The 18,528-nt window shown below is 41.0% G+C and overlaps 1 protein-coding gene across 1 annotated transcript in view; it reads left to right on the top strand.

The window, feature by feature from the left end:
• Positions 1–17,841, top strand: part of LOC133952820 (CUB and sushi domain-containing protein 1-like) — a 284,080-nt gene extending 266,239 nt beyond the window's left edge. The window contains exons 70-74 of the mRNA XM_062386890.1: positions 384–496; positions 3,934–4,021; positions 4,304–4,430; positions 6,091–6,153; positions 10,234–17,841. Coding sequence (XP_062242874.1) covers positions 384–496; positions 3,934–4,021; positions 4,304–4,430; positions 6,091–6,153; positions 10,234–10,393 — 551 coding nt within the window. The 3' untranslated portion in view covers positions 10,394–17,841. The remainder of the gene's footprint in view (positions 1–383; positions 497–3,933; positions 4,022–4,303; positions 4,431–6,090; positions 6,154–10,233) is intronic.
• Positions 17,842–18,528: the final 687 nt, after the last annotated feature.

The following is an 18,528-nucleotide window of genomic DNA, read 5'->3' as shown; positions in this document are numbered from 1 at the left end:
GGTCGTTTACACCAAGTTTTTAGCCTTAATGTGCGCCATTTAAGCTAAAGACCTGGTTTAAATTAACTTGTTTCAAGTTGAATATGAATGCTTCGCCTTACGGAAACCTGGACATCACACAAGCAGTATGGAGGCATTTTCTGTTGCTTATTTCTGTTTGAAGAATTGGCCAGCATTTACTTTAATTGTATTGGATTTGGCTGCATCACTGTTTAACCCTGAAACTCCAAAAGCGTTTTGTGGACTCAAACACTTCGTCCTCCCCTCCACCGGCATAGCGTTGAGTAGATAATGAGGGAATTGTCATTTTTCGGTGAACTATCCCTTTGAAAGGTTGCTCCTGATGCTCTACCAGGCACTGACTTTTCTGTGTCTCTATCTAGGCACCTATAAGTCAGAGGAAAACCAGCTGCTGTTGAAAGTCTACCAGGTGAAGGGGCCAACAGAGCATTACTACAGCAAGTTTAAAAATGACAACTGGGCGATGGATGGATACGTAAGACAAACTTCTTCTTATTTCTTTATATCAATCAAATAAACAGAGGTTTTTACTCATCTTTATTCATTAATAATCACACTATTAACGTGTATATATCTGGGAAACAGATAAATGATCATACTAATTTCCCTCCTCTGTATTAATGATGTAATACTGTCTCTACCACATTACTCACCCTGCGTCCACTGCACGCCGTGATGGCTCGAGAGAGGTGTGTTGACATTCCAGAGAAATCTTCAGTGACATTATTCAAAACAGATTTACAAACACAACGAAATCTAATTAGCAGCTTTTCAGACTGGATTAATGCGGTTTGCCAAAAAGCATTTGTTTACATCTCCTTAAAGGTGGATTAGGCAGGTATCTAGAAAAACAAATTCTGAAACTCTGCCTGCCAAATTGATGCATGTGCACTGTCATGGCAGCGGCACAGCAGCGGAACCAAGAGTCACATCGTTTGTGCCGTGGAGGGGGATGCTCTCACATGCATGAAACAAAACAAACCCCCACTATAATGTAATATGTCATTAAAGAAAAGACATGCACACAAATCCACTATCCAGATAATGACAGAGTAAAAACTAGCCCAAGTTAGCCTTCTTGCAATGTGTGTGGTTAAAAGGGAAAATTCATGAGGCACGTATTCAAACATGTAAAAGAAAAAAAAATGGTTAGGGTTAGCGTCCACAACGATCAGGATTCATGATCAGACACCATTGATTAATAACTAAATAAGTGTGAACTTCAGTTTGTGTGTGAAGATGGAAAGAGACAAGCACACACACACTCACACACACACACACACGATACTTTCCCTAGTCCCGTACAGTAACCTTAACCATCCAAACTAAATGCCTAACCCTAACCCTTACCCTAAAACCAAGTCTTAACCATCAAAAAGCCCTTTGAAAAAGTGAGGACCAGTCAAAGTGTCCTCACTTTCCAAAAATGTCCGTCCTCTTAAGGGTCCATGCCGAAAATGGTCCTAACAAAGTGGGAATACAGGAACCCACACACACATACACAGACAGATAGAGAGAGACACGCAGGCTGCAGACAGGAGAGAAGTTACACCTGCAGATCATCACATATCAGTGTGTCCACGTTTAACTTCATTGTTGCAGAAGAAGCGACGCCCCGCTGATCCAGGAACATTAATATTAATACAGCAGGTCATTATAAACAACAGGGAAAAAAGGGTTAGGGACTCTTTAACAGTGTGGCATCCGGTGAGTCTTCATGTCTGCTTTGTGGTGATGTTGACTCTTACTCGCTGAAACCCTGCTGCTCCTCCTCCTGCTCCTCAAACACGTCTCTCACCCCGAGCCTTGGCCAGCAGCTCAGCAGGACCCGTCAAAGTCTGTCTCTGAAGCTTCTAAGTCATTTTCATTGTTGGTCTCTTCGAAGTATGAGACCAACTTCGCTTATTGTTTGAAGCATAGCTTTTAAAACTTCGCTACTATCACAAAAAATAAAAAATAATTGATTTTATCTCCAGGATCTGAGTTTCAGTGAGTCACGATAGATTTCTGAGGTTCTTTATCTTAAAAACAATGGTATCATAAAAAAAACATAAATACTCATTACTATTTACACACAGAGTTGTTGCACTTCGTGTATAGATTGCCGGGCTTTGTGTTCAAATTATAATATTTTTCTTGTGTCTGGAAAGAAAGACAAAGAAAAAACATGGAAAGAAAGTTAGTTTCATGTGATGTTCAATGGAACACGTAGTTGACCTATCAACTTGGTTCGATACAGTATTTGAAGATGGGGCTTCTATACATCATTTCTACAACTGGGGAATAGATTAAAAATAATCTGATTCTGTTTGACTTGTCGACGGAGAGGAGCAGAAAAGGTGGCATGGAGAAACCAAATGGGCCGACTATAAAGGATGGAAGTAGGCAGCAATGTATAGAAGAGCAATGATGGAGGAAAGAAGGAACGAGAGGCAGGCCGACAATTTCTCATGTTGCCAATGACAGAAAGAGTGAAAGAGGAGGAGAGTCGGGCTGATAATACCCTGGGTGTGTGGCTCCCGGAGAAACAATCTTTTCACTGTTAGAAGTTGAAATTTCAATTGTCGATTTGTGGTTAAAACATCGCTGCTGCAATCTCGAGAATAGGAAATGGAGGAATGGGAACAAAGAGGTGAAGACAGAGGAGATGCCCAATGCAGGGGGAGGGGGGGGGGAGGAAGGAGGGAATAATTTGAGAACTGCTGTTCAAAGGTACAAAGCACAATCAAAATGGTTCTTCTTAAACTGCAGACTCTTAAAGATATAATAATGGTCATTTTCTGCATAACGTGAATACAACTTTAGTACATACCTCATCCCATCTGCGCCAGAGTCCCCTCAGGTCAACTTTTGTTGACAATGGTGATGAAAAAAACAACTCCCATACCCAATGCTGTTTCACGACATCGTCAAACTCGGTCTTTCCTTATTGCTTTTGATTTGAATTGGCCGAAGTCACATATTGTACCTTTAAACCAGAACACAGGAGCAGAGGAGGTTTTCAAAGGTTTAATGTCAAACTTAAAAACAAATACTGAATGTAGTGATAGAATGATTGATCAAAGAGAGCAACAGGTTGGTGAGCAGCTCTCCAGATCCAGGTCCAGAGTTCACCGAGGTTACAAAGGCTGGCAGGAGTCCAAGACAGAGGCACGGTAATGAGAGCTGGCTGAGCGTGGCAGGAGCAGGAGTCAGGTAGCTGATCCTCAGCCTGGACAAAAACACACAGATTAATATTCAGGCACAGACGGGGCAGGTAGATGGGCAGCCAACAGAAGTTTCAAAATAAGCTTTTTCTGAAAATTAGGAGAAGCCAAGCGAACGACGATCAGACAGAGTCTTGATGAATGAACCAGTGCTGAAGTACAGCAGAAGGTTGTGGCATAGATCAGGAGATGAGACACATGCATGGATGAATCGGTGGGCAAGAAGGAATCCACACAGCAAAGAGACAAATGAAGAATTCCATAATCATACCAGTACAATCCTACACATTTGGTGTCACAGTTTGTTGCGTGTAAATAAAACCAAGCAACACATTGCTTTATAGAAAAACAACATTTGCCGGCTAAGATGTGAACTTACTTCTTGCTTAGTTAGTTTAAATCTCAAGGATGACAACATTAAGCTGATTACTGTTAGCTTCAAGTTGTCATCCATCTGTAGTCAACTCTGCAGGAAGGTAATTACACATTCCCCCGTTGGTTCTTAAAAGGTGTTCATCCTCTAACCACACCTGTCGCACGCTTCTTCCTCTTGATCCGTAAGCCACTTTTTGACACTGTGATTAATATTCCGCACTGTTGTTGCAAAAATAAAATAGACTCTCCTTGAAATGTAGAAGAAACAGATCCAGTTTCTCCCACTGTCGGTGCAAGGTGTCCATAGTCAACTGTACTGTTTGTTTTTCAGGTTACCGCAGAATCAGACCAGAAGACATTTGTTTACCAGGGTCATATTCACAGTAAAGACTTTGGCAAGTTCCATCTGACGAGGCAAGGTAGGTCTGTCAGTAACATCTGCATCAATGTCAACCACAACAAACAATGCAGTCTTTATAGTCCGGTTAGACACACTAAAATAATCCGTCATTCATGGATATATTTAAATGGTTTGGTCAGTGTAGTGTAAAATAAATTCCATTTCGGATTTACATGAACAACAGAGCTGAAGTATACAGAATGAATGACTGCAGTAAGCATATATTACACATGCACAATAGGGTTTTTATATGTGTTTATTCATGCATGTGTTGGTTTATTCTTTGTGTCTGCATCCCCAGGCCCGGTAACCATGGCAATGGACCCATCCAACCCTTACACAAACAGCAGCTCTGTGGCAGCAGCCATCTTAGTTCCTTTCTTCGCCCTCATCCTGTCGGGATTTGCCTTCTACCTCTACAAGCACAGGTAAACTATACGCTCCACGTAAACCCACCACAGGAGACAAACAACAGAGCAGAATCAAAATACAGCCGTTTGCCTTTTGGCTTTGTCTGCAAGAGAAAAGAAAACACGATGAGTTCAGCCAAAGCAATATCAAGGAAAACAAGGTATCACTAAAAATATAGGAATTTACTTTATGAAAACAATATTGTTATTATAATACATTAAAAACAGCTTGACTACCTGATAAGTATAAGACAAAATCTTTTTGGGATTATTTGCTGATGAGCCGTCAATGAATTTCAGTGCATTTGAAGGAATTTCTTCATTCAATTTGTTTATACATTTGCCCAAACACTCTAAGTCATTTAAAATACGTTTTATGGGTTGAATTATATTTTGATTTGTAAACGTTGGATGTAATGGTGGGACTTTTTGTTCTGAGGGGCTGACACCAAAAGGGGAGCCTGTATTTATCAAGCTTCTCAAAGTAAGATATTAATCCTAACCATTTTTTCAGTGACATATTCATATTGACAAATACTGGGGCACATAGCTATAGATTTATTTCTTATGGTGACCAGAGGTTCAGACGCAGCCCTAGGGGCCTGCATAAAGTAGGAAGGATAAATGATCAGCAGGTGGTCTTGCATTGCACCTCCCAACCATGACGCCCAGACATTTTCTTTAAGGCGCTGGAATCCAGGCCAGTTCACCTACATTACAGGAAACCGTCCAAATAACCATTCAAATATGCATAAGTCTTAATATGAATTTGCAGCAGTCTTTCATGCTTCAATGGATGGGTATGTCCTGTAAAGATCACATTTACATGACAAAAACCTACGAGGAAGAATCAGCCATTTATCTGACCCATACAAATCTTCCTTATTGACAATAGCAACTCTATTCTGTTACAAAAATCTATACTTGAGATGTGCATTAGAAGAAAAATTCGTTACAAAAGATATTCTATTCAATACTCTGGCTTTTCCAAACTCCAAACGAAAGCACGTCTTTGTGAGTCCCCTTCTCCAAACTCAGAACTGAAACACAATGGAAATACGATGTGGAGTGAAAACTTTATTTTTACAAGGACAGAAATGTGGAAACTTAATTATAGTTCTGAAAGTACAAACACAGCCTGAGGGTGTAATCTGATTGACCTTAGATATTAATTATTGCCCCTAGAAAGTTCACAATAGACTTAAAAAGCCGTCTGATGTGAGATAATTCCACACTTTATTGAGGGTAAAATGTCATCATTGATTTTCCGTTTTTTAGACTATTGATCTTAAGTGTGATCTGAGTTCTGCACTTTATTACTCAAAGTTTTACAAAGTCATTGTGCTTTACTAACAATAATCATTATTTCATCTTAATCTGTTGACTTGTCATTTATGTTAGATTTTCAGCATTGATCCTACAGTGAGTCTTTGTGGTTTAACCTGTTAGTGATGAAACAGCCAGTCAGTAATAGATACTAACTTGTTACTATAATAACTGATCGATGCTAGGATGTGCAGTACCATGCAAATAATAAACAAGATATTTATCATATGTGCACATCTGTTATCTGAGGAGGAGAGTAGACTAGTAGCTGTGTCTTTACTTTACACTTTGTTAGCAGTTAGCAGTGTGCAAATGCTAGTCGATGTCTATTGAAGCTGATGGTTGTATGCAGGACGTTGTCTGCTGACACAGATGACAATGAAAGACCAAAAGACACCTGGGGGCCCGGCGGCAGGTAAGACTGACTCGTGTCATTCCTCTGGTTTTGAATAGCAACCAGACCTCCGCCCGCCGCCACATCCTCCGTCGAGCTTTTCATCTCTTCTTCTTAATTTTTTTCTCTTGCTGTTTAGTAAGGCTGCACAATTTAACCAAGTCATTTCCGAACTGAACTGAAACTTGTAGCCTATCACTTAAAATAACGATTAAAAAGTTTAAAGGATTCATATTCGCAAAGAGTAACTGTGGGGTGACGTTTATGCTGAGGTGTTATTTTGAAGGCAGTGCAGCCCTACTGTGTTCAACAGCAATCATTAAAACTAGACGGAGAACTTTTGTTATGTCGTCTTTTATCTCATTGTCATCTCTCTGTCAGCATGATGCCATCAAGAACAAATACAGCATATGACCTGCTCTGAACTGGCCTGATCAAAGCCAGTGATATGTCTACCTCTGTTTGCCGCCTCTTCTCATTATTATTTCCAACTGTTTTTTTATAACCAGAAAATTAGTTGCATCTTGACTTAACAGCAGGTGGTTGATAAACCTAGTTTTGCCAACACAACATAATGCCCAGCCCTCAAGCCAGCGGAAAGAGATTTATTTCTAATTATTGCTTCATTATGTGAAACACTGAAAGTAAGGTGTGAGTGTGTACGCCGCAGTGACTTCCTGCTGTGGCCCATTTGTCTGTACACTGTCTATAATACTGTCAACGCGATTATGTGTGCTGTTTCTCACTCTACCAATAAAACTAAACTATTGCACCTACAGCCACAAACAGAAACTAGTGCAGCCATTTGAACTACTGCCACGCAGCGAGGTCTGTGTGTTGGTGTGTGTGCAGTTTTGTAAAGTAATGGGTTGAGCATGTAGGGTAGGCTTAGTGGCTCCCCAGGGTTGGATTTCCACTATTTCGTACACACACACACACACACACACATACACACCCTCACACACATACACACACACACACACGTCTTAATGAGGTCAGACTCAAACAGCGTTTCTGCTGCAGCACTCCTCCCTACTAATAGTTCCACAGGGTTCGGGAGTAAGTGATTATATCTAACTGGATTATAAAGCCTGATTATCCACAAATGTAATCTGCAGCAAACAGACGAATCAGGACGGCAGCAGTCACATTTCTTCACGTTTCGGTTTGAACCTGCGTAGCAAGTTTCTTAAGATCCTTTTTCAGGCAACAGTTTCTTTTGAACCATAACTATTGAAAAGCATTTGCAGGATGATGGCAGGTTGAACGCACGCGGAGACATGAGAGCAGCAGATGGGCACTGGGCGGCCGAATCACTGAAGCAGACAGTTGTTATGGTTCATGTCCTCTAGCCTGCCACACATTTCATAGCAATTTGAAAAAGAAAAAAATAAGATTTTCTCTTCTTTTTTTTAAGCAGAAACCTGCTCTTGCAATGTTTGCCAATTTGGTCTCAAGGGTAAAAATGAACCTCAGTATGTCTGACAAGAAAAGTGACAGGACGTACCTGGTATTTTGAGTGAGCAAGGGATAAATATAGCCAATTTGTAATATTTACATTTGCGGTAATATACAGATTTCTCTTGCTGCCAGTAGTTCTTGAACCTACACACCTATCATTTCCCTCCTGTGTTTTAAAAATCAGTTAGGTTGAACAGCACTTGTTAATGCAACTTATAAAATATTATTTATTCTGCCTTATATGGAAATGTTTAAATGTTTCCACTTATGACAATCATCTAAAAAAAAATCTCTAAAAGTTTCAGTTTTCTTTTTTACATTTGAGACATGAAGACTCTATAACCAACTCACAGACACATGAAACAACACTTTCATCCCAATAGAGTCATGTTTCTGGCCCCCTGACAAACACGATGTAATACGCCCTGGCTATTTGGCTCTGCTTTGATTCACTAACTCCTGGGGAAAGCATCTGCATCGGTTGAAGCTGACTTCTTTCATCGCCGGTCCCTGATTCATTAGAACTCTTTGCTGTTTTGGTCTAGGAAAGTACCATGCAGCCGGTGGGCACTAGTGAGAGCTGAGAGACTCTACCATACACTTTATATAATAAAAGAGCTACAGCTGCATCGAGCCACATATTCCTGCGTCTCACTGGGAACAGCACTTCAAGTGACAGAGGCGATTAGAAATATCACCCTTTAAAAAGTCAGCAGAAGCAAGATGGAATATATGTGTGAGGATGCAAGGAGTAAGGTGGCAAAGGTGGATGAGTTTAAATACCTAGGGTTAGAGTGCGAAAGAGAGGTGAAGAGGAGAGTGCAGGCAGGGTGGAGATGAGTGTCAGGAGTGATTTACGACGGAAGGATGCGTGCAAGGGTGAAAGGGACAGTTTACAAGTTGGTAATAAGACCAGCTATGGCCCTGTTCAGACCTGTGATAATCATCGGGTGGTGCGGTCACAAGTGGTCAGCTCTAAGTAAAGGTGTGAAAACAGCCAAGACGTATTTGAGATCCAACACATTCGGAGGTGGTGTGGGACGCGTGGGGCCACATTCTGTCAGCTGTGTGAGTGCAAATTAGTCCTGACGTCCTCTGACCTTCCACATTTTCAGAATGAACTGAAAATGTTTTTACACTCAGTGATACATTGATCTATTTATTTGACCGGGCGACACTGTGGTGCAGTGGATAGCACCGTCTTCCTGTGTGGAGTTTGAGTGGGTTGTCCTCCCAGCACCCCAGTGAGCAAGAATGTTTGCTTGTCTGTGTTTGTTGGCCCTGTGATGGACTGTTGACCTGACCATGGTAAACATCACCTCTGGCACGATGTCAGCTGAGGCTGGCTCAACCCCCCCCCCCCCCTCAGGATAAACAGTATAGATAATGGATGGTTGGACTTCATTGTAGAGGTGCAAGCAGCACTGATTCTCTCAATCCCTCTTGGCCTCTCTTGGCCCCCTGAAAACAGACGGGTCTGTCACAGTCAAACCGTCTTCAGACATGGCCTGCGGGTAGAATCCGGAGAATTGGCTGCAGAGTTTAGCCAGAGTTTGCCTTTCACACATGCTCAACACAGCGGGAGGTTCTCTGCAAAGACGCATGTGGGCTCTTATCACCACAAGCTCTTTTGACATCTTGGTCGCTGTCTTCCATGTGAGTGATACCGGTACTTTCAACGGGAGATATGTTTTCTTTTAGTTTTTTTAATTTTTGCCTCTGTCATGCGTCAGCAGCGTCCTCAACCCTTAGGGAACACAGCAGGATCCCCTGTTGTGTTCTCACATCGACTTCTCCTGGATTTCTAGGGACATTATACTAGGAGGCCAGTAGGGAAAGTCTGTACAGACAACGTACCATCTGTTTTTGTATATAGAGAAGTAAGTGGGATCTGCTTCCAGGTGATTACTTGAAACACGGAGCTGTCCACTTGTGATCGGATCACTCAAGACTGATTATAATTCCCATATGAACAGAGCCTGTGTTTTAAAGTTTGGATATTTTGCCACTGACATTAAAACAGGAGGCGGTGCTGGAGGGGGCAGAATCTAAGATGTTGAGCATTGTGTTGGGAGTGACAAGCATGGATAGGATTAGGAATGAATATATTAAAGGAATGGCTCACAAGGGACGGTTCGGAGACAAAGCAAGAGAGGTGAGATTGAGATTGTTTTGACAAGGAGAGATGGTGGTTATATTGGGAGAAGCAAGCTTAAGATGGAGCTGCCAGGCGAGGGGAAAAGAGGATGGCCATGGAGGAGGTTTATGGATGTGGTGAGAGGAGACATGCAGGTAGTTAGCGTGACAGAGGAAGATGCAGAGGACAGGAAGAGATAGGAACAGATGATTCGCAGTGGCAACCTCTAACGGGAGTAGCCAGAAGATGAAAACTCTATGCAGGTTTACACTTAGTGTCACTGCAAGATAAGCATTACTAACCTTGTGGGGTTTTTTCAGTGTCCTTGGTGACACTTCATACATATTTTATATTCAAACATTAGCAAATTTAGGCAACTCACCCTTGATTCCCTGAAACAAGTGTGTGTTGAACTTGTGATATTGTGTTTCAGAAGCATGTGCACTTTTTTGTTAAAACCAATGCTCCGTCATTAACGCAGTTCTATGTCTTTTTTTTTTCAGGACACGTCCCAAGGTCCAGTTCAATGGCTATGTCGGCCATGAGAGCTCCAACGGTCAGGCATCCTTTGAGAACCCAATGTATGACACCAACATGAAGCCAACTGAGGCTAAGGCGGTTCGATTCGATACCACACTCAACACAGTCTGCACTGTGGTATAGTCCAGCAAACCTGCCACTCAACAGTGGTTTAGTCCAACCTGTTGTAGTCTGCGGTGTGGTTTAACCAAACAAACAAGAAAGAGCAAACACATGTTTTGGACGCGTCACCGTGAGCAGTCTGTGTTGTAGCATGCTGGTCCTCTGTCAGCATCATCTGCACATTAATGCAGCTCTGCTCGTGCTCCTGAACAATGGTATCATCCACCTCTCCCTGTAGTCCAAAAGGGCTAAACAAGATGGAACCAACAAACGAGGGAGTAGTCCATGACACCATCGAGTTAGATGAAGTCTGTTGTTCAGGAGATCAATACTGGGACCAGAAATCTTCTTTAAGCATTGTTGCAGTTCAAACATCAAGAACGATCATCTATTGTACGATTAGTACAACTTCCTCCATTAGCAACAACATAATTGAACAGGACCTATCCAGCGACCGACTGCTTAAGTTTGACCCAACCACGAAAGGGATTTGTACGCCTCTCGAATCTCCTCCCTGAAACCTGAATAGTGGTTTACCCCAACCTAACCACATACCCCCATGCCAAATTTGCACAGTGGTATAGGTTTACTGACTTCTCCTGCTGTAGGCCAGACATGAGTTTGACCATTTTCAACTTAACCCTCTGGGGAAGCACACAGACTATTCCACCTCGCAGCTCCCACCGAAATCGAATAGTAATTGGACAATTTCTATATGTCAACACAAAAACCATCACTGGTGCTGGACCAAATCCTCCCACTGGACTTCCATCACACTAGACTTGACAGGATTGGACTCTGATGTAATGACAGCTCACACAGTCTGTTTTGGTGGAACCGGATATTAAAGGCACAGGCTGCTGTAAAGCTGACAACCAAACACAGTCAATACAGTGACAAGTTCAAACAGATCAATTCCTTTCAAAGAGAGTATCCTCATGTCCAGCACTGGATACCAGAATTAAATCAGTACTGCGAGTGGTGGACTAGTGCTGAATGGATGAAATAATACTTGCAGATGAGTTTGTTTTAGCCTGGGTTCAACATAGGAGGACAATCACAGAGGTGAAGTTGTTTAAAAAAGCATTTTTAATGTGTTCCCGTGATTGAACCCTCTGCCACTTGCTGTATTGCCTTTAATGACAGTGTCTATTTACAGTATTTGGCAACAGTAAGGCCAAAACATACAGAATCAAGCATTCGCAAATGTTGTTTTGTCCAGGTTTAGTACTAGTATGTTACAAACAAGGTCTAAATGAAGTTTGGATATTATAAATATTCTACAGAGGTACTACACCCCTAAAATAAGTCAAATACACAATATTCCACACTAGCACCTGATACAAAGTGCTGGACCTGAATACCAGACATTTGAGCTGCCCGACTGGTGTACACAATGGACTGGTTTCCAGTGGCCTGTCCAACACAATCTGAGTCAGACGACTGATTCTTGCTCTTGGCCTGGATTCGCTGTGGAAGCTTGGAGGCAATAAGCTGTCAAGATCTTCGACCGCTGCATTCGGCTGCTTCTACATCGAGGAAATGATTTGTCTTCTTGTAAGTCCAGTCCGGATGATCAGTCAAGTGATTTTCTTTTCTGCAGCCGCGACATCCGAAACAGATGGACACATAGACTGGTTGACCGACAGAAATTAGACAGACGAACACAGACGAATGGACAGACAGACACCTTTGTCAATTGTGCTGGGAAAAAAAGAGACAAGGACAGGTTGCTATGGAAGGGGAGACAAATAGTTGTCTCCTGTTGTCTCTTCTAGCATTTTTCTTCAGTGAAGATATTGATGAACAGACTCTCATGTTCAAAAGCCCAGTGGCCCCATGGGACTTCCCAAACTATTGCTGCTGGGGACCCCAAAATATAAACTTTATATAAACTCTTAAACTGCACAAATTTTGCACTAGTGTGTTTTTCTGACTGGGTTATTAAAAAAACTAAGAATTTTGGGTCTGAAATGGGTTTGAAAAATGAGTCATTAAAAAAACAATTGAATTTTATTCAAAAGCTTCTATCTTTAAAGAGATGACAAAATGTCTAAATACAGGGTTACAGAGTGTTTGTAAATACACATTTATATTTCAGACTCCCTGTTATCAGAAGGTGTGACCACATGCTATGACGTTGTTTATTTTGTTGCCATTACAACACGCTAGCCAAACCCAGTAGGTTGGATCAGTTTACCTTTGGACCTCCGAGCTTCTAGTGTCACGTGCTGGCAACACACTCCTGCCGTTGATAGAGCAGTGGCTGTTTCTGAAAGCTTCTACTGAATCCTGCTACTATTATATGTGAAGGAAATATTTAGAAAGCCTCACATCAGTTATATGCAGTTTGGTCCCACTGTGATACTAGGGTACCACGCTGCTAGTTTTATTTTCCGGTATTATACCGCATCATTTTCTGACATACTCGATACAGACTCGTTTCTCTCTGTGAGCATCTTGTAGCAGCGGACAGTACAAGTTCTCAGAAACTCGACGTGACTGTTTCTCCTCAACTCTTTAAAAAGATGTGTTCCAAGTGTTCCCCACTACTCACATCATCATGCATCATCTGTCTACACGTCAGATGTACACAATCATATTTCAACACACCTTTTTAAAGAGCACTGGGCGCACGTGTGATCTGTTCTAGATCTGTCGCGTAAGAGCAGAGTACGAAGAGACACATTACTCTGACAACATGCACAATTATTGTTGTCGAAACTTGTCGCCCCCTTCCCAACACTGAAACCCCTCCATTGTTTGAGAAATACCTCGTCTGCAGACAGTAAGTTACAAACTGCTTATCAATGCTGGAACCTCACTGCAACAAATACACAAGCTTAGCGAGGGCGACCTCTCTTTGTGCTTAGTTCCTGGTAATTTTAGTCAAAACTTTGCGCTAGCACCCATAAATCTGCAGGATCCAAGATAATTCACTGGTTTCAAATCACTTGCCAAGCTTGTTATTTCTTGCAGTGTTCCGTCTAAGATATTTTTATTTTTTGAAAGATGCTGCACTTGGTTTAGATCAGAGATGTAACTGCTTTCAGTGTTTGTCCTTCACTCAGCGCATCACATTCTGGCATTAGGATTTTACACTTCAGAAGTTTTATTTTAACCTGCATGGTTTTTATTGTCCAACTGAATTTCTCTTTATGGTTTTCCATGTTTTTCAGTCATTCAACCTGTCCATCATATACAATAAATCAGAAATTCATCCATTCACACATACAATATCAAATGGTGAGTAGATCGTATGATGTCAGATAATGAAAAATGAAAATCTACTACTGATTATTACAGTGTTATACTCAAGACTCAGATCAGCGAGTAGCTTTTTCTGAGAACTCAAATACTGAAAAAAACATGTGGCATGAGAAAGTTGTCGCATCGACCTATTTTGAAAGACTGAAATAACAAGTCGGTTGTTGTTTCTATTTAAATTTTAATTGAAAATGACTCTGCCCCGGACCTGACTGCTGCAAATGAAATGTTCCGAAGCAATGTGATGATGTCTAGAGGAATGTCAACAGGATATTCTTGGTATTATAACATCCATTGTCAGTCTGGGGTCAAACAGCCACAGACATAAACAGCAGTGTGACACACAGACAGTAGAAATGTGCAGATGTGTGTAGGAGCTAATTTACTGGTGAAAGTAAAAGAGTGACAAGACAGAAGAGTCCCATTTAAAATCTCTTCACAGGAATAAACAAGACATCTGTAAACAACAGCAGAGCGTCTGCTCACAAGCTCGTACGCTTCCTCTCTTTTTATTGCTGGAGTGCACCCAGTGCCTCCATTTTAATTGATTCAATTAATTCAGAGAAGATTTCGTGGAGTCCTGGAGTCGAGAGTGCATAATGGAGCCTGAAAATTAGAGGCTGCATGGTTTCCAAAAACCATAATAAAAGGTCTAATTTTTAACACTTAATGACACAGATCTGATCACCCGCCGTGCCCAGAGAAAGAGAATTCTGACTCCTATAAATAATGGCGTGTGAAGATCAGAGAGGTGCAGAAGAGGTTAGATTTCGGATCTCACAGAAACTCAGCCGAATATAAAGCAAATATTTTTGCAGATCCTCTAAGGTTATGGTGTATAGGCCATCATAACATCTGAAGCTTACGGCAGAGCCCTAAAATTATGACTGACTTCTGAAAGCCCACGAGGATGCCAGATGAGTTAAGTTTTTATGACTGCCGGCACTGACACCCATCACTTTAAGAGAGATTGACTTTCCCCTAGTAGCCTTTCAATGTTCCTCTCAGTGACCAGCTGTGCAGAGGCAGATGTTTCTTTCAGGAGCTGTTTTCACTCACTGCTTTTCTTGTGTATCGTCAAACATGGAGGGTGTGGTTTCATTATGTCTCAAGCCTTAAGCTATCTCTGAGCCGTTCAAACATGGATAGTGTCCCTGTCAGTTTCATTTTCCTTTATACTTAGACAGAGGTTTGATAGAGTGTTGGTGGAACATGTGTTGATTAAGCTCTCGAATATCCTGTTGAAAAGAATTTATTTACATTGGACTCTTCTTATGCTGTGTCATGGTAGAAGTTCAGATGAAGTTCAGCACAGATGGAAGTACAAACAAACGAAATGTATATGAATATATAATTATACAAAGATATTTATATTCAATATGCAAGAACATCTATTTTTTTCCATTTATTTTAAATAATCATTTTAACACGATCATAAAAACATTTCCAGTTTCACCCTGAAATAGGACAGGTCTTTATGAGTTTGGATAAATACATATTAAAAAAGGATATTCTCACCTATAGTTAGAAGAAAAAAGTTTTAAGACTGATTTCTTGAGGCTCAGCGCAGGTTGTGGGTTCGAACTCTATCGTCCAGCCCCGAGCTCTGATTAAGACAGCTCATGTTTGAAATGTTTATTTCAGCAGCAGAGCATGGATAGAGTTTTCTAGGCTCCGGATAAGATAACATTCATGACAGAGCCTACAGGTGGATGCTGGGGTGGTGGGTGTGCTTAATGGAATACTGATACACGGCTGCAATAATATTGAGAAGCAAAGGGAGAGATGTGCTTAAAATTATTTTAAGTCTTATTAGAATCAAATTGTCTAACAAAAGCGTACTTCCTGTTATAACAAGATTATCTCCTCTGTTCATTTCCGTTGGAAAACTTTACAACTAGGCAGCTGTAGCTACATACTATACAGGCCTCTACTTGACTCTGTCACTCGACTTTCTAAAAGTGCAGCGTGTGTTTTAACTGAACATGACACATCCCCGCTGTGAAGATGTCCTGAAAGTTTGGATGTCTTCTTCCCTCAAACTTTTGTTTCAAAATGGTGTAAAAGTTCCAACTGTGTCCTTCGTTTGACATCGTCAGCATTTCTCAATTAAAAAGCAACAGCTGGCTGCAAGTAAAAAAATAAATCAAATGAAACTACCCACTAAATTTTAAAATGTCAAGGTTGTTTCTGCTTCTTCAGCTGAAACTTTTTCACAGTTTGGGGGAAACAAAGGTTCCACATTTCTCCCTCACTTCCTCTATAGTGGTTTTGTCAGCAGTCTTCATTGAAACAAAAGAGCCTTGGTATGCTGTGAGATTAAAAAAAATTAAATACAGGCTCAAACTTGAAATGTCACACTTTGCCTTTTCACACCGTGTCACATGGTGAGGCGAGTTACTAGATTACGTGTGGATGTGATCTAAATCACATCTAGACGGGGTCTGGGGCAGTTTAAACACTGGTTCAAAGCACACACTTGCAGGGACAACTGCAGAGTGATGGTGCTGAACTTTCCCTGCCGGAATAGTGAAGGAAAATCCAGTTTCAGTGCAGCGTGGGTAGGAATCAAGCAATCCATGTGTTCAAAAGTGGCTCAGTTGCCTATCGACCTGTAGATGGATTTTTATCTGTGAAGGTATTTTATTGCGAGATAGAAATCGGACCTTTCTGTTTTTGTCTCGGAGTGTCTTACACACACACACACACACACACACACATTGCATACTTTATCTGGGCTGCTTAGGTTTCACCTTTTAGCGTAATCTAATTAAAGTATGAAGTTCTGCAGAGTTAGTTTGCCCTTGACAGGCCTGCACCTTCTCCTCCACACTTTGGAGAGGACAAACATCTCATGCCGCACGTTAAGAATTGGAGCTTTGAGGAAAATCTAAACCCTAGTGATTTAACTGCAGCCCTGCTTCACAGTACAAACAATGACAATCGTCATTTCAGCACATGGCCGTTGTAGATTGCGATATTACATCATATTTAACAACTGTTATATCCAGAGGTTACGATGACAGGATGCAGCAACATATATCAAAATGCAGTAAACCGCTGCAGTAAAATGCAGTACACCACTAGATACATCGGAAAATGTGAGAAGTCATCATTAAAAGTTATCGTTTTAACCATCACATTCACTGTCATTATCATCATGTGCTGCTGAACTTGAAGTAGGTGCAAAAGAGAATTTTTTTTTGTACAGAAATCTATTTTTTATGGAGAATTTGTAAAAAAAAAAAAGAGAAAGAAACTTATTATTAAACATGCTGTACTTTTTATGATTAATGATGTAGGTACAAAAAATCTTGTTCATTAAAGTCAATGTTTTTACTGTATCACACCATGTAAAAATCTACGGTTCAAACTGAGTATCAAATATCCAAATGTCACATGATCCCTTTTGTCTATTTCGGCTGCTTTTACACAGGAACCTAAAACCTTTGAGGAATCTGGAGTAAAACTTCTGACACTCACCTCTGGGTCACAATGGTGAAACGCATCAGTTTTATGAAATGATGTGACACTACAGCCCAGTTTCGCTTTCCTTTAAACACTAAATCAGCATTCATTGGAAACTATGGTATATCATTTGATCATACAGAGAACGGTATTGAGTGCTACAAAAGTTCTCTGAGCTTTGATGATCCCTCATTATAAAATGTATTTTATGTTCAATTATTCTTTTAGTTGACTTACATATATACAGACACAGATGATTAGTGTCATGTGTCATGGTGGGTTTGAAAACAACACTTCCTTTTAAGAACAGTGTTCTTGTGTAACAGCAGCCCTGTAAGACTGGTTTCTAACGTCTGTAACTGGGAGAGAAATGACTTCCACAGGCACAAAAGATTTTGGATGACTTGACCCCTTTACGGCCCAAAGTACAACCTTGTGTCTAAACCAGGAGGAATGTGCTTCTCCTTGCTAAGACATTGCGGGTTTAGAATGGAAAATAAAGTTTAAAAGTTAATTCCTCCTCTAGCAGCAGCTATGGCAAATCAGCCACCATCTGGGAGGCTTCGTTGTCCATCGGTAAAATAAGACTGGTACTCAAGTTTTGAAGTGAAGGATGGAAAATCTGTTCTGTTCGATGACAGAGAAACAACAAAGAGTGTTATGAAAGGTTAAACAACAGTGTGTGAATGCAGCCTCACAGCCTGCTGCTAAAGAGACTCAGTTTATCTATTTTGAAGACATTATTTGAGAATAAAGTTTTTATACAATACTTCTCCTCTTTGTTACCATTATTGTTGTTGTTTTGTCGATTGATTTCCTTGTTTATGAATCCAAACATGAATGAATGAATGTCTTGTGATCAGGAGTCTTGCAGTTGTCAGTTAAAACTACACAACCGACGAGCGACAGGGGGTCACACACTACATCCCCTCCCACCTGGAGAAACCCTCAATTCATATGTGTAGCTACGCCCCCCTGCACTCTGATTGGCTGTAGTTGTCACAGAGTAGTCCAGATATTTAGCCTGCTAGCTATCGAGTCACAGCAGGTGAGGTACTTCTGATCCTCTTAAATTGCATCTTTGAGGAGTCGACACGCAGCGAATCGCGATTTTGAATCAAAATCAGATTTGGATCCAATCAGGGGCATTCGTCAGCGTGTTCCAAAAGATGTGTATTTCTGGGAAATTGGAATAAAAACCCTGTAGTGTGAACTAGGCAAACTGTATGTCTTTGGTTTCAATCTGACTTTCCCTGTGGAAATTTGTTGGGTTTGCATGTTTTCTTAATCTTCCTCCAGGTGCATCAGTTTCCCTGTACAGTCCAAATATCTACTTAGGTGAGTTTGTTATTTCTTCAGGTATATCCGCTCTAACAGACTGATGACCCCCCCATAGTAAAATCTGCCTCTCACTGAAATAA

Source organism: Platichthys flesus, chromosome 1, assembly GCF_949316205.1.
Source record: "Platichthys flesus chromosome 1, fPlaFle2.1, whole genome shotgun sequence".
Taxonomy (NCBI): Eukaryota; Metazoa; Chordata; class Actinopteri; order Pleuronectiformes; family Pleuronectidae; genus Platichthys; species Platichthys flesus.
This window is presented reverse-complemented; position numbering and strand designations above follow the sequence as displayed.